This window comes from Pelmatolapia mariae, linkage group LG16_19 (genome assembly GCF_036321145.2).
Source record: "Pelmatolapia mariae isolate MD_Pm_ZW linkage group LG16_19, Pm_UMD_F_2, whole genome shotgun sequence".
NCBI lineage: Eukaryota > Metazoa > Chordata > Actinopteri > Cichliformes > Cichlidae > Pelmatolapia > Pelmatolapia mariae.
Window position 1 is genome coordinate 54,961,540 of NC_086241.1, and position 24,528 is coordinate 54,986,067.

At 40.7% G+C, this 24,528-nt stretch overlaps 1 protein-coding gene across 1 annotated transcript in view; it reads right to left on the bottom strand.

Annotated features, from left to right (window-relative positions):
- Positions 1 to 13,912, bottom strand: part of spred1 (sprouty related EVH1 domain containing 1) — a 45,122-nt gene extending 31,210 nt beyond the window's left edge. The window contains exon 1 of the mRNA XM_063498015.1: positions 13,158 to 13,912. Within this exon, the coding sequence (XP_063354085.1) occupies positions 13,158 to 13,189 (32 nt within the window). The 5' untranslated portion in view covers positions 13,190 to 13,912. The remainder of the gene's footprint in view (positions 1 to 13,157) is intronic.
- Between the last annotated feature and the right edge of the window lie 10,616 nt (positions 13,913 to 24,528).

The following is a 24,528-nucleotide window of genomic DNA, read 5'->3' on the forward strand; positions in this document are numbered from 1 at the left end:
AGCACCGCCTAGGTCTGCTGCAGAAAAACTAAGGGAGGATACAGGGTCACCTGATCTTGCCCTAACTATATGCTTTATCAAAATGAAAACTTTAAAGCCCAATCTTAAAATTAGACAACTACGTGTCTGTCTCTCAAATCCAAACTGGGAGCTCCTTCCACAGAAGAAAGGCCTGAAAGGCTTGGAACCTCCCAGTCTACTTTTAAATACCCTAGCAAGCCAGCTATCGGTGAGCAAAGTGCTCTATTGGGGGAGATATGGTATTATGAGGTCTTTAAGATAACATGGGGCCTGATAATTCAAGATCAAGGTGCAAAGCTTGATGTCAGGAAGATTTTTCAATTTTACTGAAGTTATCCAATTTCCAAAGATATTTTTAAATATTATTTTGTCAAGTTTATGAATATTACTTTGTGAATTTGTGCTTTTTTTCCCCCTCTCACCTGATGATTCAACCAAGCCAAAAAAAAGTGTATTTAGATATATTTGAATAAAATATGCATATACACTCACACACACCACTTGTCAGTTCTGTTCCTAACGCCCACCCCAGGCTTATTAGACAGTAACTGGCCGTGGGAGGATGCAGGGTGACAAAACGCAAACACAACTAACTTCCTCTTTGCAATCTGCTACAAACACCCTTTTCTGGCTTAACCTTAGCTTAACAGCAGTGTCACTAAATTTGTGCATGAGAACCCATGCGCCACACACACACACACACACACACACACACACACACACACACACACACAATGTACTTCTGAGCAGCCAGTAAGAAGAATATGCTGCTGCTGTTATACCTCTCTACAGCCCCCAATAAAGGATATGGGTGATGGGTGCAGAAGGGACTGTCAGTCAGGAAGGGGTCCCTGGGGTGAACAGAAGGCAGGCGGTGGTGTCGCTCAGCCATGACCAGGGCACAATGACCAGGGCCTGACCCTTCAGACCTACCATCACACACATGCCAGCAACCATGACACTCACAGGGAGGGGGGCAAGGCTCAGAAAGGAAGTTAACTGAACTGAACTGCATACGTGCATTTTTGCATCTGGTCTAAAACACCCATGTCACCCAAGAGAGACTCCTGAACAAGAAGTATTGTTATTACTGCACTTACTTAACATTTATAATCAAATAGACACACCTACATCCTGGAGACCAAGAAAAAAAAGAAAGAAAGAAAACAAAGCAAAACTCAGCCAACAAGTTTTAGATCAGTTTTTCACAGCAGTTTCTATTCATTCTTCTTTCAACCCCTCTCATTCTTAAGAGGAACACTAGCCCCAAAACAAATGTCACTGCAACTTGCTGCAACACATAATGCGTATATGCAGGCGCACACACGTACAAAGTTCAGAGTAGGATGGCGGAGACAAAAGCTGGCCTCCACGCCCCTTGCTGGGAGCACACAGTCGACTGGACACACAATTGAGAGCGGAAGCAGATCAGCTGGCCTGGGCCTGCAGGGGAGGGGGCAAAAGAAAAGAGCCCCCAATTCTGAATTATTCCAAGTTGTTCTGCTGGATGACTGACTTCATTTCCGACCGAAGCAGGAGAGGAAAAAAAGAAGGAGGGGTGAGAGTGTAACAGAGGACTGCTGGTGGGGGTGATGAGCATGATTGCTGGAGACCAAGGTGACAATAAACAGCCCACAACCAACACATAAAGAGGAAGCCATAATCGAGTATCTCACTGTATCAAACCTCATTTGCGAAAAGAACACACAGAAGGTCTAAAATTATAACTTGGCTTCCACTTGAAGCAAACTGTAGTTTCAGTACTGTAACAACACTGCACACAAAATGTATTTAAATACATATGTGTACTGTGTGTGTAGTTTGACAATAGATGGGCAATACAAAAACAAACAAACAAACACAAACAACAAAAAGACCCTTTTTTTTTTGGCTGAATGACAACACAGTTATGTAATTGTATCACATTTTGCATTATGTTTAGTGGTAGCTTTTTCCATGTTTATAAGCATAATAAGCATGAAACAGCAACTTAAGTTAGCTTGCATGTTGCTACAATCAAGTCAATGAATATGCTCCTGTCGCTCACAGAACCTAGTAGATAGAAAGATGCAGCACTAGAAACTCTCTTCTTTGAAACTAGCCAAGGGTTGTCCAAAAAGCATGCTAAACGTATCACAAAAAAATAAATAAAACTGGAAAAAATAAGGAGATCTTTCGAGTGAGTGCAGATAGGAATGTGGATGGGGCTGCACAGACTCAAGAGATCCAAATACTATAGCACAGACTTAGCTAAAGGGGAAAAATAAAAATAAAAAAGGGTTATGTAAACAGTCTTTTTCCACATCTTCTCCAAAAATACATCAGTTTGCTAGGGATGTGAATGACTAGTAGACTAGACAATGAAATGTTGCTGCTCCTGCTAGCTAGTACCCGAAATACTAGTGGTGCAAAACTACTTATTCATATCTATTAAAGTACAATAGCAGCTAACTGTTTGAAAAGTTACAGCGCCACTTGCTAGTATTTGAGAGAAGACAACCGCACACCTCTTTCTACTTGACAGGAAGGCATAAACAAGCAAGGTGGAAAATAAGACGGAAGATAGCCACATAAACCAACAGAGTTCTGCAGATGTAGAAGATGAACAACTGTGTCAGAGTTAAACAGAATGTAAACACCAAGATTAAGCAAGAACCACATGCAACATAGACATGTGGACATTAGCTTGTGAGGAAGAGGGCTACTTGTGTTAACACTGTTAATGATCACAATCTGATAGCCACTTCTGTCCGCGTGACAGGCGCTGCAGTGGCGTTTGAAAAACGATTTGATTACTGAAGAATACGATTAACAGTTTCAAATATGCACAAAATATTTTGATTTTGCTTAATTTTAACTATTTTCTTACTTTTAGACTAGTTGGCTATTTGAACAACTAAAAATGAATCAGTCGGTCAGGAGCAAAGGAGCTGATATACAGTCCAGCCCTATTTTTTAGTGCATGAATATGTAAATGTGAGTGTATTTTGTCACTACATAAAGGAATAACCAAAGCTGTTTTCACACATCCGCATACACCTCTGAACTTTTCTAGACACGATCTGGCTGAGTTGTATGTGACAATGCAAAAGACCAAATCAGGCAGATTGGGCGTCCTACTCTCCATTAGAGAATAGAGCAAGTACTGTAGCTGTCTGGACCACAGCAAGTAAATGTCTCTCTTAGATTCCTACTTGCTGAAAGAGAACCTCCTATTATGTACTACTGTGTGTGAGAACTAGAATATGGATAATTGTACTTTTTATTCATCTGCTATGTCTCACAGTTAAAACTATGTCACTCATGATAAATGGCTATTTACATACTTGATACATTGTGTAAAAATTACAGATATCACTTGCTCACAGAGAAGAGAAGAGAAGAGAAGAGAAGAGAAGAGAAGAGAAGAGAAGAGAAGAGAAGAGAAGAGAAGAGAAGAGAAGAGAACTGGGGAGCATGTGCAGTGCAGGCAGGCAGGCAGGCAGGCAGGCAGGCAGGCCTGGGCCTCGAGGCCGGCTGCTCCAGTGTGGTGGAGAAGGGGGATCTTGGGACAACCATTTCCTAAGTGGACAAAGTGGCCGTTTGTCTGCTCCTCTGGCCCATGGCTCGCTGGACTCCAGCATGCCATCATGCTTTGCTCCTGTCTCAGCTTTGGGCCTCCCACCCCAAAGGGGAGTGGTAGAGAAGAGAGCAGGAGGATTGGGGATATATATATATTTTTTTTTTGGGGGGGGGGATAATGAAAGAAAGACAGGAGGGGGGAGAAGAAGGGAAGGAGAATGAAGACGAAAGCAAGAGACGAGGGGAGAGAGAGAAAGGATGTGGCCTGAGCCCTGGGTGCTCTCCAAGTCGCCCTCCCTTTCCACTCCGTCTCCCCCTCCAGCCCAGCCCCTCCCTGGCCTGCCTCACTCTACACAATGGCCGCTTCTCTGCTGAAATTTCACGTTATTGGATCCCGGGCCTGGAGTTTTGTCCTCCCACAATGTCCAGGCAGCGGAGCATGCTGCAGGGGAGACACACTCTGCAAGCTAAAAGCTGGAAAACCATTCCTCCTTTCATTAGCATCAGAAAAGGGGAGAAAAGCCCCCTCGACACCACCTCTTATTTTTTTTCCCCAATCACCCCTTTTCCCCTCACCATCTCTCCTCCATATCAAAACCGGAGGAAGGCTGTCAAGCACAGTCAAGCTCCACTAGACCACTTTGGCTTGTAGGACTTTTTATATTATTTGGTGGGAGGTCATTAAAATACCATTGGGAAAATAAACACAAGCTACTTATGCCAATCCGATTCCATAGCTTATCCTCTGAGAAGAAAGTGATCGCTAGGAAAGTGGGTGGGACATGGAAGATTTAGCAAAAAGGAACTCTGGGCGTTTGAGTCGCTTGCTTTACTTCAGAGGCTGTTATCACAGGAAAATTGTGATATTTTGACATTTCCTTAAGTACTTGACCTAAAATATACCAAGTGTAGAAGTATTAAGAAGGGGGAAATATTTTACCTTTATTTAACAAGTTAAGGCGAGTCTTCAGAGTGTATATTGCAAGTTTCTACTAAAAATACCCCACAAATCATTCATTCTGCAATGCCAGTATATCCCATCTAATGCCATACTAAAGATCATCTCAGTACCTGTATCTTTGAAACCAGGTGGCCTACTGCCACAGCAAGAGTGTGAATGAGAAAGAAGAGCAGCCAATGGAAGTAACACGACACACTCAGGCTACGTCCACACTAATGCGTTTTCGTTTGAAAACGCATCGTTTTCTCTCAGTTTTGTCCTCCTGTCCACAGAGAGACGGCGTTTTCCTCAAGGAAAAACGCAGCGTTTTGAAAACACTCTCGGAAACGCATACATGTCAAAACGGAGCTATCCCGTCGCAGTGTGGACACTTGAAAACGCAGACTTTCTAAACCGATGATGCATTTTAGTCATGTGATGCAGTCATGTGACCAATTAAACAAAGATAGCGGAGGGCATTATACAGCAGTTGTTTTGATTGCGCTCAATTTTGAAAGCGCTAAGAAAGATTAATATCAGTTTGAACATGCTCCAGGTAGCTTTTCTTCCAATTCTTTAATTCTCACTCGCTTTTGCGCAGGCGCAGGACTGGAACATAAGCATTTTCGGCCGTTTCAATGTGGACGGACAACTCTGGTGGACGCGGAGCGTTTTCAGACGAAAACGCAGTTTTCAAATCTATCCGGGCTAGTGTGGACGTACCCTTAGGTGAAGGCAGGGCAGTCGACACAAACACGAACAAGATATTTTCTTCCTTTCAAACATCTCTAAGTGTAATCATGTAATTATAACAGGAATTTGCAATGTCAGTTATAAAACTGAAGCAGTGTGTATTGTGATTCTGTCTGTCAGACAACAACATGGTTATAAAAATAATAATTAGAGCCGTGCCAAGAAGCAAGTGGAATGGCTTGAAGGGCTATGTTTCTGTTGTCATACCATTGTTGTTCTGCTGTCTGACAACAGGAATACAAAAATATTTACATGGTAACAACTTTATTAGAATTCAGCTTTACTAAAACAAAGTAAATGTGAGGACTGAGAATATATGAGAGGTAAAAAGATGGAACAGAAACCTAGCATAGTTAAGACCACACCTAGTCCTTGTTTAGTCATTGGAAATTGGGTCTTCCTCAATTTATGCTCTTTAGCATTTCAAAGACATTCTGGCCAGTTTTTGGCCTTACATTCAAAATGAGTGAGTGACATTAGCTTTATTACCTTTGTAATGTGCCAATTTAAAGGTTCTTTTATGTGCTTTAACAACAGGCACTTGGTCTGCTTTGCTCGCAAATGAGACATTTCAGAGTTGGGAGTTTGCAGAAGCGACTCTAGCAAGGATATAACAATGGCCAACTGCAGATAGTCATTCAGAATTTATTAGGGTAGGTCTGTGCTACTCAGACGAATCTGTTCACCAGGCAGGGGTTTGCGCTTATCTCCTTTTAATGTGAGAGGGGGCTGCAAATCTGAGTGGCTTTTTTAGAGCGCTTTTCTGATACATGCAGAAAAGGAAAACAAAAAAAACTAAAGGATGGGAATCTCTCATGTTTCATGGATCTCTGGGTTCACTGAAGACACAAAAATCTGTTGAAAGTTGATGAAAATCGAAATTTTACACATCTCCTTCACCATTTCATGAATGAGAGGCTCGTACATGCAATAAAACCAAAGAGTATGTTATTCCAAGACTGAAAAGACAAACTAATGGCACACATTCTTTCACTGGGATCATGCCTCATTGAAGAAATAAATAACATGCAATCTGGGACTCAGCCATTGATTCCAACAGTGCATCTAATCTGAATGGTGCAAACTAGCTAGCCAATTAGCCATGGTTCAAATCTCCCAAATAACCAGAGGCAAACTCAAGGGCACAGACTTACCCCAAAACAAACACCAACATGGCCAAACATGGATGCAGTGCAAATTATGACATAAGGTCAGAGCAAAACACTTTTAAAGAGACTATCTTGTTACTCATTAACAGAAGTAACAATAGGACGATGCCTAGAGAAACACCAGCATCATAAGCCTGCTTACATTAACTGCAGTGAAAACCAATACGCTTGCTATAGAAAGAGAAGTGAAAGAGAAATTTGCCCTATCTCCTCTCAACACCTCAGGCTGCTGGTGAGTCATCTCGCTCACAAGAACATTCAGCTTAGCTACCAACTGACTCAGGGAAAAGAAAAAAAAGAAAGAAAAAAAAAAGAACAGAACAGGCTTACTCTGCTGCTGCACCACACAGTGAATCTCGACTTCATGTCTCACCATTCTTTTATACAAAAAAAATACCTAATGCATACGACAAATTAACCGCTCATTGTCATGTCTGTTGTTATCTGTCACATACAGCAGTTAGTGGCACAGATTACCCTGGAGTCTAAATCAAAGATAGACCAAACCAGTGCACGAATGTCAGATCTACTCACTCAGACGGCATTTCTAACACTGATTTTCAAACCAACCCCTCCATTACTGGATTGGGCCCGCAACCCCAACAGCAATGTTGTAGGTGCCGCTGCACTGTGGTACTATAAATCAAAAGATTCCCATATGTGTATCAAATGCCAAAAAAACTATTCTCAAACATCAATCAAAGCCACATATTGAGATTATCTTAATTTGAACCACAAGCATTTGGAAAATTAAAACCTCGTGCCTGCCATTACAACAAAAAGAGGAACCACAAATTTCGACTGCTGCAGCGTCTCTGGGCTGCTTTGATGTAAGAGTAGTCCCCAAAGACCAACCATCTACACGTCATAGCTACTTTGAAACTAATGGGGAAACAGGAAGCTAAGGAGACAAGGCAGCCATCTAGCTGTGGGAGAAACTATTGATATATCTCAGGAGGAACTTGGGAAGGTCAAACCACCAAACCAAGATGATGGCCCATGAAGGTTAAGAGAAACTGCAATGACAAGTTGTACATCATCGCAGCACGCCCAGTTGTTAGGAGTACTATAACATTATCATCATTATGAATCATGAATTTTTCCAAGCAGCTCTTGCATGAACCTCTTCCTCTCAATAAAAGTCTGTTCCAAATTCTAAATATAGTCCCTAGACAGCACAAAATGTGATCAAAACTTTCCTGAGCAGATAAAAATACATATCCTTACAGGCCTCTAATTTTAATCCTATTTAAAAATGTGAATCATTAAGCAATTTATTTGATAACATGTTATGTGCGCATAAATTCCCTCATCTAGGATCTGGCTCGATCTTTCCCAGAAACCCATATACACGCCAAATGTTTCCAGAGAAATACCGTAAACACTGCTGTGTGTCTACACAGACGCACACACAGAAACCCCTTCCTGTTTTCAAAGCGTTTGCAAACTCAATCAAAGACACAAGGTTTAGGATTTACATCTGTGCCCTTTTATGTCTGTGGCCTCACAGGAAAGAACCATCTTAGCCCAGCTGCAGCAGAGAGCTCACTACAAGGCTCAGCCTTCATGCTCCCGCATGCAGCATAACTAAAAACAATATCCCCAATTCAGACACTTAGTGCTAAAAGCACTTCTTAGAGGCATTAGGATATGGTCTGTGAACATCAGAGGACCGTCCTGACAAAGAAATAAAGATAATCGCTGCTATGTGGATGCTGTGATGGAGACACACACACACTTCTGGTGGCTTAACAGTGTGTGTGTATATATATATATATATATATATATATATATATATATATATATATATATATATATATACATACACACACACACACACACACACACACACATACATACATACATATACACACACACATCAGGTCTTTCTCTTAAAAATCTGCAAATTGGTTTGAAATATCCTCCAAATACACTGCTGACATTTATGGCAGTTTATGTGTGCTCCTAAAATACTTCAAGAGGAAATGAAAAACTTAAAAGAGGGAAGTGGCTTGGGTTTTAAATACACAGAATCCAGGACCAAATCTGGCCATGGGAATGGAACAGCCCAACACTATACAAGGCCTGTTCGTATGTTAACATGTCTCGGTTACAGCCAAAGCCCACTGATTGTACAAATGTTCACTGTCATTATTGAGACAATGCAGCAGCTTCTAATAAAATAGGCAGACGTTCGGACATTGATACTCTCTACACAAGATAAGTTTTAGGATTACAAAACATTTTATTAGGTGAACACTGTGTCAAAGTCTGTAGAAAGACATTGTAAACTTCCCAATATATCCTAACATATAAGACATAAATGCACGTCCTAAATCTGTCATGCATCTAATGAAATATGAGAATGCAACCATCAACCAGTCAAGTACAATACTTTTTAGGGGTGCAACGATACTCGTATCGATATTGAACCGTTCGATACAGTGCTTTCGGTTCGGTACGCATGTGTATCGAACAATACAAAATTTTTAATTTATTTTATCAACTTTTCTTCTGACGATGCTGTCTGTGTTGAGAGCTCAGTGGATCTGCGTTCGACTACTCCGCCTAGGCTGCACTGTCGAGCGCAGATCCACTGAACGCAGCGCAAGCTAGCAAGACAGAAGCTTAGCTCGTTGCAACATGGCAAATTGAACCTCCCCCACCCTCATTCAGATCTGGCCTTTGGAACTGTTTTGGTCTTCGTGTGAAGTATGACCCTGAAGGTAAGCGCATCATGGACAAAAGTAAAACAGTATGTCGGATGTGCCACGCAATGCTCAATTACATGGGTAGGAACTAGTGCTTAGCGCAATTTGCTCGTTAACGTGTTGACGCTGTCCAGCCCCACGCACGGGGCGATCCGCGGTAGCTCGTTAACGGAGATTTGCCGTGTTGTGGCATTAATGTAATTTCAGATTAACGCTGACAGCACTAGTGGGAACACAACGAATATGACTGCATACTCCGACATCATCCTAGTGCAAAGACAAGTGGAAGCAGACAAAAACAACAAGCACGCATGCTACAAACTTTACCCGAGTCATTTAGACAGCCGTTAGCACATGATTCTCCTTATGGGGACCTGATATGTTTAATATGCTGCTGAGAGTATACCCCAGAAGAAGCGTATAGTATAGCTTTTATTTTGGAAAGAGCCATTTCTCTGTAATAAACTCTCTTTTCCAAAGATGAGGGATTTCTCCATGAGATATTTATGTTTTTATTACTTTGTCGTTTCAGCAACATTAAATTTAAAAACTGTACTTTTGAGTTAAAATATATATTTATAATTTTAATAAATGACAAATTAAAAAAGCATGAACATTTTTTGTATCGAAAAAATATCGAACCGTGACACCAAAGTATCGAACCGAACCGAACCGTGAATTTTGTGTATCGTTGCACCCCTAATACTTTTATAAGTGCCCTTACATATCTATATATACATATTTGTCAAATAACACCATTTCATTAGCCTCTTAACTACTGCAGCCACAACCATCACTTCCTCAAAAGAATACAGAAGCAAAACCAAAGACGTGGTTAGCTCAGCAGACTTTGTTAAAGGTAAGGTGTGTCTGCAAGCGTAGACTAGTAATACAAAGGTTTTGGAGGAGTAGGTGGTGGAGGTCAGAACTAACAACTGGCAGTAACCCCAAATAATACCATCTATAAAAAGGTCCAGGAAATTGTTTAGCTTAACATGAGGGCCACAGGATATAGGCAATTACCCAGGCCATAAAGCACTAGCCCTAACAGCTGAAGTAGCTGTCTCCCTTTGTCGTTTCAGGACATGATGGGGGTTGTTTGGGAGGAATGTGTTTGGAAGGCTCCGCAAAAGGAATGGGAGTGCAAACCAGCCCACAGGTGATAAGATCACAACAATGGCAGATAAAACGCTGAGCTGTCAAATCAATCACACAGATAGGAAGAGGACACAGGGAGAGGAATCACTAAAAGATCACACTGACAACAGACAATACCACAGCACTACAGGAATCTAAAACAATGAGCCTATACCCTAGACATGTTCGGTGAGGTACTGAGGCAACTGACCTTCCTTCACTGATAAAAAGGATGAAGGATTTTTTTTTAAGTAAAAAAAAAAAAAGAATCAGACTATATACTTGGACCAGCTAAAATATATTAGCAATATTAGCATGTGTTTATTAAAAACTGGAGGAGGAAAAAGAAAAACAGTAATTTGGAAAACAAGAGATATAAGCACAGTACAGCTCAAAAGGCAGCCGCTTTGGTAGAGATGAATATTTTAGATAAACGTGACATTCACAAAGAGACTGCTTGCACATACTGTGCTTGCATAAATCTCCCACGTCTCCCAGGAAGACCACAGTCCTCGTCTACAGAATTCACATTAGCCTTACATCACAGCACACATCCCAGACGAGACGCAAACCAAAATTTCACAAGGCTTTAAGTGCGTTCTTGTCATTTCAGCCATGTGAACATTGTTGCACCAAGGCCAAGTAACATGTTCTCAGCAAAGGGCGTGCTGTGTGTAAACCAGCTCGGCTTACCACCTATCATTTAGACTAAACCACCTCAGGGCTATCTGTTCACAAACCATGTGGATACTTTCACATTAAATGTTTAAAAATCGAGGCTGTGAGAGCAAAATGTAAAAGAAATAAATAATAAAATAAAATAAATAATACATCCTTAGTTACATTTGTAAATGATCCTACACTTGTTCTACATATGAGAAAAAAGGCAGTTTGATTAAGGATTCAGAGGTTCAAAGACCAACATTTAATTTATCAGTGGAAAGTGGCTCAATTTCACAATGTAATATGGTAAAGACTACTATTAGGGGGGAAATGATTATCCTTGACTCTTTAAAAAAATGTGGCACACCAAATCTTTTCTTTTTTTTGGTCAATAGATGTGTCATGAAAAATATTTCATTAAATAGACGCTTTTCAGCAAAAATAAATGGCTCAGGCAGCGCTCAGTATTCCGTTCACTCCATTACTATGAATCATACAAGAGGAAAGGTGGTGAAATCTTAGCAACAATGTTTGGATCGCTTCGCCATTTTAGCTGCTGCCATCATGCTGTGTGGAACTGAGGATTTTTATTTTTTAGCCTGTGGCAGTAGTTCTGAAAAATTGGGGATCTGGGGCGTGGATGAGTTCCCGAGATTATTGAAGGGAGCCGCATCAAATTTAGGAGATGAGGAGGTTTCACCAATTCACACAATTCAAGCTGAATCAAGGTTTAGAGCAAATATAGCCTGGGATGAATTCATGTGTGAGCTCCTGTGCTTTGACATGAGGAAAAATAAATAAATCCATGACACATGTTACATAAAAACAAAACAGCAGTGTAGTTCAAGGACAAAACCTCCATGCATTAAATCAATCAGTCTCACAAAGGCCAGAAAGACTGAATGGGGAAAAACAACAACAACAAAAAAAACATGGGTGTGTTTCAGACATTAAACCGTGACACTGTAAATGGCTGAAAAGGGCATATGACTTCCTCTGTGACAAATGCATTGTGAAAGAAAAATCACGTCGAGATGGTTAAGAAAAAACATGTAAAATAAACGACTGGAAAAACGAGCACAGGCGCTTATATGCGACGTATTTTACCGCGAATGCAGAATATGTGATCACTGTGTGACCGTCGGTGCAATGCGAAACAGTGTACAGTGCTGTGAATGGGCAGGCAGGTACTTTATGAATGGAGGGGATCATGTGACCGCAGCACCTCCCGAAGCAGATATTTCTCACTGACTGTCAACAAGCGCACACAAGGGATCAGCCCATTAAAACAATACCAAAATGCGACCTGAAATGGGCGCGACGTGTACAAAAACACAGCATGCACAAATTATAATCGATGCCCGTAGATTGTGAGGCTCTGGACGTGAATGCGATGCCGTTTTTAAGCGTTTTTATGAATGGAGGATTGTGATATGTAAATGAGCATGATTGAGAAAAAAAATGCCATCTTCGGCTTTTCAATGCCGACATTGCCGCATTAACCGCGAAGAGCCTTCATTAAGAAAGGCTAGACTTAAAGACTAACACAATCCGCAATATTTTAATCGATGATTATGTTCCGAAATCATGGCGGACAGCAGTTAGACACAGATCTGGGCTGTCAATGCAGAGGACTCAGATCGTGATGTACTGAGAAAGCACTCACATAAAATTATATTTAGATTACTGCCATCTATGCGTCTGCTCCGAACGATCCTTCTTGAATTAATACATTTCCCGAACATATATAATAATACACCAAGCAAGTGCCTCCTAAATGAGCAAAGATTAGTACACCTCAAATGTTGTGGCTTTAATGTGAATTCTCACAACATATACTGGTTAGCAGTATCATAAGCCTGCAAAAAAGTAGCAACGAGATTAATATTTTACTACGGATCGATGCCACCGTTTCCCCGGCACGGTTCTGTTTAATCTCACAAGGCAATCCTTTCTATTAGCTTGATAAACAAACAAACAGGGGGGGAAAGTACAACGTGTTTCTTATTGTTGATATTAGTAAACCAAGACGATGAAATGGCAACGTTGCTCGGTTAGAAATGTCACCGAGAACTTACGTAGCTCGATGCTCGGTGTGTTAATATCTACACATATAAGCACATATTGAAGATTAGCTGTGTGTTTAGATGTAAATGATAAAATAATAATAATAAAATAATGTGTGTGTAAAACAGGACTCACTCGTTGTTTGGATTTGTTGAATCTTCACTCATTTTTTTCCTCACGGGGATCCAAATCCTAGCAATAGCATCGACGACGCAGTGACGGCGGGATAAAATACCACATATATCACCATTTTCCTTCACATACAGAAATAACCCCTATTTCGGTTAGTAAATAAACGGCGTACAAGGGGCATGCCTAACTCAGCGTCCCTATGAAAAGCAAGTGAAGCTAGCTGGACGTTAGCTTCTGCTGGCTGGGCTCTAACGTTAAATCGCGAGGAGGAATGACAATCGTTGATTCATTTTATCCTCCCTGGAAGTAAAATCCGACCACAACAAATGGGCCATCTGGACCATCCTCTTCAACTGACACAAATCCCCAGCTTGCAAAAATGTGCATAGATCCTCAAAAAATGTAGAAACCGTTGTAGGTTGTATCGTTTGGCAGGTTATTTATGGCTGGCTGTCGAGCATCCATTCGCCAACTTCAGGTCCAGGACAACACTTGAAAAAGCGCTGTGCAGCGTTGCTCCGTCAACGTGTCCGAGTAATTTTCAGTAAAGGCATCCAATGCCCCCCAAAATGGTCCAACTGTTTTCAGTATTAGCACCGACAGTTAAAGTAAAAACACATAGACTTGAAATTTCCTTGAGAACTTGATGGACATCTGCTTTAATCGAACTCCATTTTCAACTCGGGGGGGAATGAAACATCGGAAAAATGGGCGGATATGTCGACCCTCGCTTGAAAAAAGGATCCTTCCGCGACGTAGTAAAAACATAACACTTGTGATAGAAAAAATACCAACCCAGCACACACTTTGCTCTGTATGCTTAAAGAGTAGCGTATATTATACTAAACCGCGTTCCCCCGTAAGCGTATGCAATAAGTTAGTAAGATTTCTTTCTAAAGTTGACCTAAAGTAGTCCCCCCACTTCCCAAAAGAAGTTTCCCTTCAATCACGCATTGAAACAAGAGGGAAGCGTCTGTGTGATAGCACGCAAAGTAGGCTAGAAAATAATCTAGGGGAAGGACCTGAGCTGACACGGAGATTGGTCATTAACAATTTCTGGTATATTCTTTTCTTCAGTTGTATTATCGTGATCTACCTCCCCTCCGAACCGCTTTTAAAATCCTAATGCAAAATAGCGGGGAAGTGCTGCAAATGTACACAACCGAGAGTGCTGCAGCACGTGGAATTATATCAGACCCTCTTCACGATTTATGTTTCAAATCAAGATGGTATTTCTATCTCTGAGCGTAGGCCAGGGTTATTTATTATTCAGTGATAGCAGAGTGAAAAGTGAAAGACTAATTCAGAAAATGAAGATTTTTTTTCTCTGGAATGTAGAAACAAAAATCTGAGTAGGGCACGGTGTGGGATTTTTGAGAACTGTAATTGGCATTAGGATTACACTATAAGCTACAAAAAGGGGGTTTGGGTGATCACTAGAGAGTATGGGACTAAAACAACTGCGTGTGGCTCAAAGTTGTGCTGCTAAAACTGCCTTACCTAGCTTCTAAAACTGTACCAGGCAGCTAAAGCTCCCTCCAGAATAAAACAGTCAAAGAAGTTGCCAGAAAAATCCATGTGTGCTTCTATGAATCTTAGTTGCAAATGTGTTAAAATCCTTTCAGAGCAAATTGGCAGCCTGGTTGCATAAGACTTAAATGCTATTGGATTTCTGTGCTGTGTGGAAAAGGCAAGAGATCAGGCTAAATGATTCTGCCTGGTTGTCATAGTGACAACATGTTGTGTGAGAAGTTTCTTTGTATTTCTCTGGCTTTCATACAGCTTGTGCTACAGTATTATGCTGAGGGCCATATGAAACATCCCTCTGTGTCACTGTACATACACTACCAGTCAAAAGTTTGGACGCACCTTCTCATTTAATGGTTTTTCTTTATTTTCATGACTATTTACATTGTAGATTCCCACTGAAGACATCCAGACTATGAATGAACACGTATGGAATTATGTAGTAAACCAAAAAATTTGAAATAACTCAAATTTTGTTTTAGATTTTAGATTCGTCAAAATAGCCACCCTTTGCTTTGATTACTGCTTTTGACAATCTTGGCATTCTTTTGATGAGCTTCATGAGGTCGTCACCTGAAATGGTTTGCCAACAGTCTTGAAGGAGTTCCCAGAGATGCTGAGTACTTGTTGGCCCTTTTGCGTTCACTCTGCGGTCCATCCCACTGTAGGATGCTGTGGTAGTTGTGCTGGTTCAGTATGCCTTCAGTTTTGAATAAATCCCGATCACACCTCCTCTTCCATGCTTCACTGTGGGAACCATGCATGTAGAGATCATCTGTTCACTTTTTCTGCGTCACAGAAAGGCACGGCAGGTAGAACCAAAGATCTCAAATTTGGACTTATCAGCCCAAAGCACAGATTTCCACTGGTCTAAAGTCCATTCCTTGTGTTTCTTGGCCCAAACAAATCTCTTCTGCTCGTTGCTTTTCCTTAGTAGTGGTTTTTTAGAAGCTACTTGACCATTAAGGCCTGATTCGCGCAGTCTCATCTGAACAGTTGATGTAGAGATGTGTCTGCTACTGGAACTCTATGTGGCATTTATCTGGGCTCTAATCTGAGGTGCTTTTAACTGGCGATTTCTGAGGCTGGTGACTCGGATGAATTTATCCTCAGCAGAAGTGGTGACACTCGGGCTTCCTTTCCTGGGGCGGTCCTCATGTGAGCCAGTTTTGTCATAGCAATGGTCTTTGCGACTGCTCTTCGGGGACAAATTTAAAGTTTTTGCAATTTTCCGGACTGACTGAGCTTTGCTTCTTAAAGAAATGATGGACTATCGTTTCTCTTCACGTAGCTGATTGGTTTAAAAGGCTTAAAAGTCATTGGACTAGCTGAAAAAAATGTAAATATCCATCCATTCATCTACTTTCTTCTGCTTATCCAATTTGGGGGCATGTAGTATTTGACAAGGCTAACACCAGAGAGACAGTTAACTATTCATGTTCACATGAATAGTTAACTATGTCTAATTTAGACTCACCCGTTAATCTAATCCATGTATGTCACTGAACTGTGGGAAGAAGTAAAGATAACCTAGGATACAAGGATTGTTTTTAATACTTGAACTGAAATCCTGTAGAAATAGACTGTAGAACCCATGGACATCAAATCCTGTGTTTCTTCCCTTGAGATGTTCTGCCAGGCTTTTACTGCAGCCACCTTCAGTTTTGTCTTCAGTAACTAAAAGTATCCCCTATTGGGCTGAGATCAGGTGACTGACTTGGCCACTAAGGAATATCCCATTTCTTTGCCTGGAAAGACTGCTTTTGCGGCATGTTTTTGGTCATTATCTATTTATACCATGAAATACCGCCTGATCAGAGTATACCCCTATACACTTCAGAGTTCTTCCTTCTACTTCTATCAGCAGTCATATCGTCAATAAACACTAGTAACCTGATTCAGTGAGCAGCCATACATGTCCATGGCATAACATTGCCATGTCTGATAGATGACGTGACATACTTCATGAGCTATTTTATTTTTTCACCATTATTCTGGCAGAAGTTAATCTTGGTTGCACCAGAGCTGGGCAGTCTTGTTTAAATGTTTTCTATCAAAGTCTAATTTAGCAGTGCTGTTCTTGAGTGTAACCAACCAGTGGTTTGCATCTTGTTATAAACCGTCTGTATTTAAATCCATTAAGACTCCTTTTGATTTTAGACTATGACAAGGATACACCTGCAACCTCAAGAGTGTGCTTAACTTTTCTAGATGTTTTGAAGAGGTTTCTCTTAACCTAGAAATAAATTCTGTGATCTTCCAGGTCTATTGGCCAATGAATTCTTTTACATATTGTTCCAATTATTAATCTGATTACTCCCAATGTTTTTGCTATCTCTCCAATTGGTTTATTTTGTCTTTTTTCAGCCTTGTGTTGGCCTCATTCACTTGCATGGGCATGTCTTTGAACCTCATATAAAATGTCATGTCAAAAACTATGACATTCTAGTTCAAATTTCAGAATCAACTCTTTTATCTGCTTAATTTGTGGACTAGGCTTCTCTTTGTCACGAAACTGCTTGTCAGTCAATTGTCCAGTGAGCCTCTGAAAATGAAGGATTTTATGTATAAAAATGGCCATAATTCCAAAACAGACTGCCTGAGAGCAAAAGCTCTCTTGGGATTGTTTTCTCTAAAAAAAGTAATGATTTCAAGCTGACATGAATGTTTATACAAGGAGTCTGTATTATAAACGGGGTAATCAGGTTAGGATACTGCATCTTTGTTTTATTTAACATGGCCTCTTCACTTATTTCTGATTAAGTTACCATGATCAGGTCCAAATGAAGTGTCCCTTGATTCAAAAAGAGCAGAAAAGAACAATGAACATGATTTATTTTTCCTACTAGCATGCCTTTATCCTTTAGAGTATTTAGAGTTCAGGAAGTCAGCCTTCTTTCTCATCTCACAAATGTGGATGACCCTAGTCCATTTCCTGTGTTTTTCACACTGAACATATCACACAATGTAGCATATTTAAACCAGCCAACAGGAAGTTTAGCTGATAGAAGCATCCCTCCTTAACTTTACTCACTAAATGCAATCAGACTCATCACAATATTCTTCAAGGCAGTAAACAATAACATTCCTGTATTGCCAACAAGGAACCACAGAATGGATGATATTTTTAGCCCGATACAATCCTCATTCATCAGATCTAAGCTGATGAGTGAAATGATTTACATACTGCAGTCTGATGTGACTGGCGTTAAGTCATGTTCCTTTATTTTTCAGTGACTTTGCTGCATGAATTTTTATTTACTTGAAGCGTCTGACGTATCTTGTAATGTGAAAAGAATGTGATAATTCAATGTAAACAAAAATTATAAAATTACCAGACAAACTTGTTTCCATTGCGTATTTATTATTTTTGTGTTTGCACAAAAAATCAGAATCTAAACTTCAGTAGATAAACAAACTTGCTCATGACATGAAAGAGATTTTCTCTCCTTGAATGCCTTTATTTAAAATACAGCATCAGAAAGCATTTGGACAGCAAAATGTGATCAACTGCACCTAGGATCACATGGGAACCTGTGATTCTGTACCATCCATCCGGTTCACAGTGAGCCCATCTGACACTGGGCGAGTGATTGTACATTTCCTGGACAAGTTGTTAATCCTTCACAGGGCAAAAGTAGATAGACACATAGGCTCACATTTGCACCTATATAGCTAATTTTGGAATGGCCACTTAACCTAATCCTGAAAACACTACAAAAAAGGGCTCCAGCAATACTAAGCACTGCACCACTGGGCATGGGAGATTCATCTATAGCAGGCGTTTCCAACTCCAGGCCTAAGGGCCGGCATCCTGCAGGTTTTAGATGTGTCCTTGATCAAACACAGCTGATTTAAATGGCTAAATGACCACCTCAACATGTCCTGAAGTTCTCCAGAGGCCCGGTAATGAACTAATCATTTGATTCAGGTGTGTTGATCCAGGGTGATATCTAAAACCTGCAGGACACCGGGCCTTGAGGCCTGGAGTTGGAAACCACAGATCTATAGTTTCTGGTCTGGCCAAGAGAGAGAATCAGATGTCTTTCCCCAAACATATTGCTCTGATCATCTCAAAAGCACAGCAGCTTCTAGAAATGGAGAACTATAACTGTGTAGCCATACAGTCTGCAGTAAACTCAGGGCAACGAATGACCCATGTAGGCTGATGGTTTGGTGAATGAGTAATCTATTATTCATCCATTTGTTTGTTATATTGATGTATATATATATATAAATAGATGTATGTATATATGGTTTTGGTCAGTGGTTGTTGATCAATGGTCATGAGAATTTGCATAATTATGATTAAGGAACTGACCTCCCAGCCCATTGTTTATTCAGTGGGCTGGTTTCAGTCATTATGCAAATGTACTGTTTATAAGATTGGGGAAACCTGCAGTCAGCTGAGACTGAAGAAGTCACTTGGATGAGTGACGAAACGTTTCTCCCACAAAACGCTACGTCCAGATGAACAGATTCAACTTTTGGAGATATGTATATATGTATTGTAACTGTAACTAATTGACAACACTAAACATTTAACCTCATTTAGCCACATTTGTTATTGTGTAGTTTCCAGAAATGATCATCTCCAGCTTGTCTGTGAGGCACACTCGATAACTACAGTGGACTCTCAGTCATGTAGGCCAAGAGGTGTGGCTTACACAAGAGGTGTTGATTTTTTAAGGCCTGGCAGCTGAACACAACAATGCATACCTATGATTAGTGTGGGCCTGGCCTCGGAAGTCTACAACTTTTAGGCAAGCTAATTGCAGGGTGGTGAGTAGAAAAGGTGTAGTGGCTAGAGGGGAAGGAAGTGTGAAGGCCTTCAGGCGTGTTTGATGTGCTTTGAACCACCTCTCTCTTTCTTTCACTCTTTCTGACTGTTTATGTGCATACGGTATGTAAGATACCAAAGATACAAACATTTATTATCTTGCCTAATCGCCCTCAAAATTCCAGTTTTGAAATCTCTGACTACATTCAAGCAGCATGAGGGGATTTTCAAGAATGTCTCCAAACAAATCCATCTCTCTTTTGAGAGAGATTTATGTGGATAAGTAGATGAGTAAAGTGTGTAAAGCTTAAAGAGCTGGTCTTGTGACCACGCACAAGGATGTTCATATGAAAGGTCAGTATGGATTCAAAGCCCTTGAGAGAAATACATCTCTAGAGTTATCAAAGTTCTGTAAATCACCAGAATTTGAACTTTGTGGAGACCAACAAAACTTTCTTTCTGAAAGGCATGGCCACACTGTGTGCTTTATACACAGAAAGAGTGTTATAATAAGTTATATGTCCCATGTGTGCTGAAAAAAAAATTAATTAATAAATAGTAACTGTGTTACTTCAAATAGTTTGTTTTGCTTTCTTAAATGTCTGTTTACATGTTATGCATTAAATGTTTTGCAGCTAGGACAGTTTTTCCATTCCATTTTAGACTGACTATTACATTTAAAACTACATCAGCACTCAAAACCTGGTGCACCAGTTGGTAATGTCTCAGCTACAAAAATGGGAAACTAAATTAGTTTCAACCACAGTTCGCTTTTTCAGTATTTGAGACTCTGTCACTTCCTATTGTTTGCATGTTGTGTGTGGGCTTGACTGAAACTTGATCTTGCTGGGGAAGCTGTGTTTAGGGTGAGGTGGACAGGCCTTTGTTACTGCCTGAGGGGTGTTTATTTGGGCGGCTTCAGTTGGCTTCCCTGTAATCATCACCCAGCCCCACAGGATAGAAGGGATTAATGAATATGTTGGAGGGGAAGTTACAGATGACTATTTATCATTCTCATGGGGATGAGAAGGAACGGCATGAGAAACAGTAGAAGAAGAAGTTGCAGAAGGTGCATTTGGGCAAGCACACATATGTGGGCGTTTGTGCAAATACGATTAAAGACACAGGAAGGAAGGGTAAAAAGAGAAATCCTCTCTATTGTATCTTATTGGTCCTTCACTTTACAGTGGTAATAGTTTAACATTTTTACAAATGCAATCGTGTGAAAAAGTTTACACAGGACTCTGTGTATTCCTGTGAAAATTAAGTACACCCCATGATTCAGGAACTTGTATAACCACCTTTACCAGCAATAACTTGAAGTGATCATTATCTATATGACTTCATTAGACTCTCACATATTTGTGGAAGAATTTTCTTTGCAGTTTTGCTACAGTTCATTGAGCTTTGTAGGCATTTGTTTTGGCACAGCCCTCTTATGGTATGCCTTTGACTGGACCATTTCAACACTTCAATTCTTGGGTGAACTTGGGATGTTGTTAACAGAAAACAGCCCTTTCAAACAAGCCATATTTATTCAGTCTTTTTAAAATTGTACTGTCATAAACTTTAACATTTAACACTGACTGCTGCCTGAGGAGTGTGTAATATAGATCTTCAGAATTTTGTCATTCTACTGAGCTTTTCTGGGCTTATCCTTGGGGGGAACTTGCTGGGACATCCACACCTGGGAAGAGGGTTAGTGTTAGGCATTGTTTTAACACACACATAAATGTTCCATATCAAAATTTCTGCTTTTATAGAATAGCCACACTTGCCAATGATCAGTTAATCAAGTGAATTTGATTAGCAGCAATATGAAACTGCTACTTACCCCCTTGATTCCTATGTAAGCAATCAGGTGATAGTGAAAATTTTCACAGGGCTACATTGAGTCCAGTAAAAACTGTCTTTTTCAAATGACTATGCTTAACTGTACATATAGTTAACATACACTATACAATACAAAATCACAAGCCAAGAGCCTAAGCGTTTTTAAAAACTCTACAATGTTTATGATTAAGGTTTGAATCATTTATAAATACTCTATTCTGTTTCTGATTACATTTTAAATGGCTTCTTCAACTTTTTTTAAACACTCCTGAACCATATAGCATAGCATAGAGGGAAACTGTAACCTGGTGACAAAAGGTCAGTCACATAGTGTGAAACTACAGTTTGATGATTTTACTTTGGTTATTTATGGTTGTCAAGCTTTAGAAGTGCTACTCGATGGACTGTGGTATCACCAGACAGAGCCAGACTACCCTCTAGTTTCCCATTGCACTATGGATGGATGCATTAAGGAGAACTGGTTAGTGGATTTCAAGATGGCACTTAACCAATTCGACTAATTTGACATTGATACATTTGCCAAAAACAAGGGTGGATCTACAGGGGGGCAACTGCCCCCTGCTGTAGAGCCTTGCCCCCTAGCTGCCCCCCCTCCAACTTTTATGTCCTTAAAATCCCTTTCGTCTGTGCAAGATTGCTATTGTTTTGCCAGTGAGGACTGCACAGTGTGAGTTTTTCTACTTTAAAGCTTGTAAAAATCACCTTGTCTTTATTTTCTTAGAAGAGATAATGATACAATAAATAGTTTTAAAGTGTTTTTGTGGATATTTTGTTGACTCCATTTGCATATAGGGGATTTTCACATACTTCACTGAAGAGGCATATGAAACCCTGCCTAGATCTTTTGCCCCTCATTTAAATTTTCTAGATCTGCCACAGGCCAAAAAACATACAACAAAACACTTCCTCCACATTGTACCTGGATGTGCTGTACTGTTACCTGCTTGCATAGATGTAAGGTGGTAAAATGAAATAATCATATAGTGCATCGGGGTCTAAATATCACTGCACCCAAAGGATCAAATACTCAAAAGTTAAAGACAGATTTCATTGATAATTATTCTGCAGACCATCCCCTTTTTATTTTGTACAGACATTGCCCAGCTACATAAGCTGATTATGTAAGTAATGTCACAGACCTTAAAAATGCACGTTGTAAACATTGTGTGTGTGGATGTGTGTGTCTGTCTCATGAGGGTGGGTGAGTAAAAAAGTAACGATTAGTTTTCACTCTAATGTTTCCATACCACATCAAATCAGAAGAAATCGATGCCTGGAAAAACTCTGAGCCAGACATGACTCCTTATATTACTCTTCAGAAGTCTTCAGACATCTCGTCTTTTCCTAAAACATCCCTTCACTCAAAATATCTACGTGCACTCTCTCTTTTTCACACACACACTCACACATGGATGCACACGCGCACACACACATTTTGCTATGAAACTCTTGTAACAATAACTCCCCCCTGCCTCCCTCCCCTCCTCAGCTTTGTAGCCCCCATCCCTCTATTCCTCTTCCCTGTGGCCACCTCCTCTTAATCCTCAAGCTCATCTGGGAACCACCAGCACCCCTCTATAAAGAAATGCATTGTGCCCAGATTATTTGATTGTTTTCAGATGTTGGACCATTCCTACACAAAAGAGGAAGAACAGGGTTTGTCCAAAGCTGTCGGCTACTAGGCCCATGGATGGACACGCCAGGAGGAGGGGGAAAAAAGGGATCGGCGTGGGGCTCGGGGAGCGGACACACGAGTCAGGAAGTGACCCCTGCAATGCAAGATTACAAACAATGTGCTCTCTCAACTTCTGCAGTCACTGCTGTGGAACATACCACTTCTGCGACAGCCAAGGGGGTGGCGCTTGAAGGAAGAAGGAAGGAAGGATCGTTTCAGCCTACTCTTTCTCCTTAATGCTGCATCCATTCAGCGAGTTTGCTAGAGGGAGTAGGCGGGTCTGGGGTAGTCGGGCCAGGAAGGCACTTCACTGATGAAAAGTCAGCACATGGAAATGGATGAGAAGTGGGCTTGCGGGTGGAAGGGTGGGTGGGGTGGTGGTGGTGGTGGGGGATTGGCTTGCAACCAGCAGACATGAACTGGGATGTAAAGGGGAAGAAAGGGAGGGAGGTGAAGGATGAAAGGCAGGGAATGAGAAAAAGGATAAGGGTAGTGATGGGGAATGTGAGAATCTGGAAAGTAAGCGTAACACTGAGGGAAGAATCACAAAGACTAATGGTCTGATTCAGGGCTTGTCGAGCACTGGAGTTCTCTGCCTGTCAAACAGCATGAAGCCAACAACCTTTTTCTTTGTCTGAGGGCGAAACATTGTATAAAGGAAGCAGCCCGTTGAAACTAAATAGAGCTTTTGTCCTGAGGTTGTTGTGCCTTTGCATTTGAACAAGCCTCTAGATGATTAAAATAATCCTCATCATAAGGGTCCATTTCCTCACATTAGTCTATTTATCACTTCATCCTGTTTCTTAACAAGTAACTGGATTTAACTCTTTAACTTGCTGCACATCCTTGACAGTAGAAGATTCTTGTCACATCCCCCCAATCTGTGCTGGAATTGTCCAATTAAAGACAAACTGACATTTTCTGTTTGATTTCTCTCAAGTACAGAGAGGACAGAAATGAAGCAAACCTCTGATAAATAAAGAAAATACCCGGATGGACGAGCACACACACACACACACACACACACACACACACACACACACACACACACACACACACACACACACACACGCACACGCACACACACACATGCACACACACTCCACCCCCGTCTACACTGTCATGAGTGACTCACAGCGCATCGCAGCACCGTATGAACTTCAAAAAGAGGCTGGCTGTACATTCACAGTGTATTCAAACCCCTGCTCTTTAAATAGCTCAGCCTCCTCCAAACAGAAATATACATGCATTAAAAATGATTGACTCACACGAGAATTAAAGAAGCAGAGATCATGTCGTCACATTGTGTAGCGCACGGCAGCAGTGCTGCACAGACAATGCTGGTTTGTCTTGGTCAAAGCCAACATTTGTTCATGTAGGCAAGGCAGCACATGTCTGTTCTAAACACTGTTATTCTTCTTCTTATTATCATATGCAGACAAAGTTCCATGACATTTGCGTAGTCACAGCTTTTATTTAATTTAATTTTAATTTTTTTTCATTAAATGTTAAGCTTTGTTATCACCTGTAAGCACTTA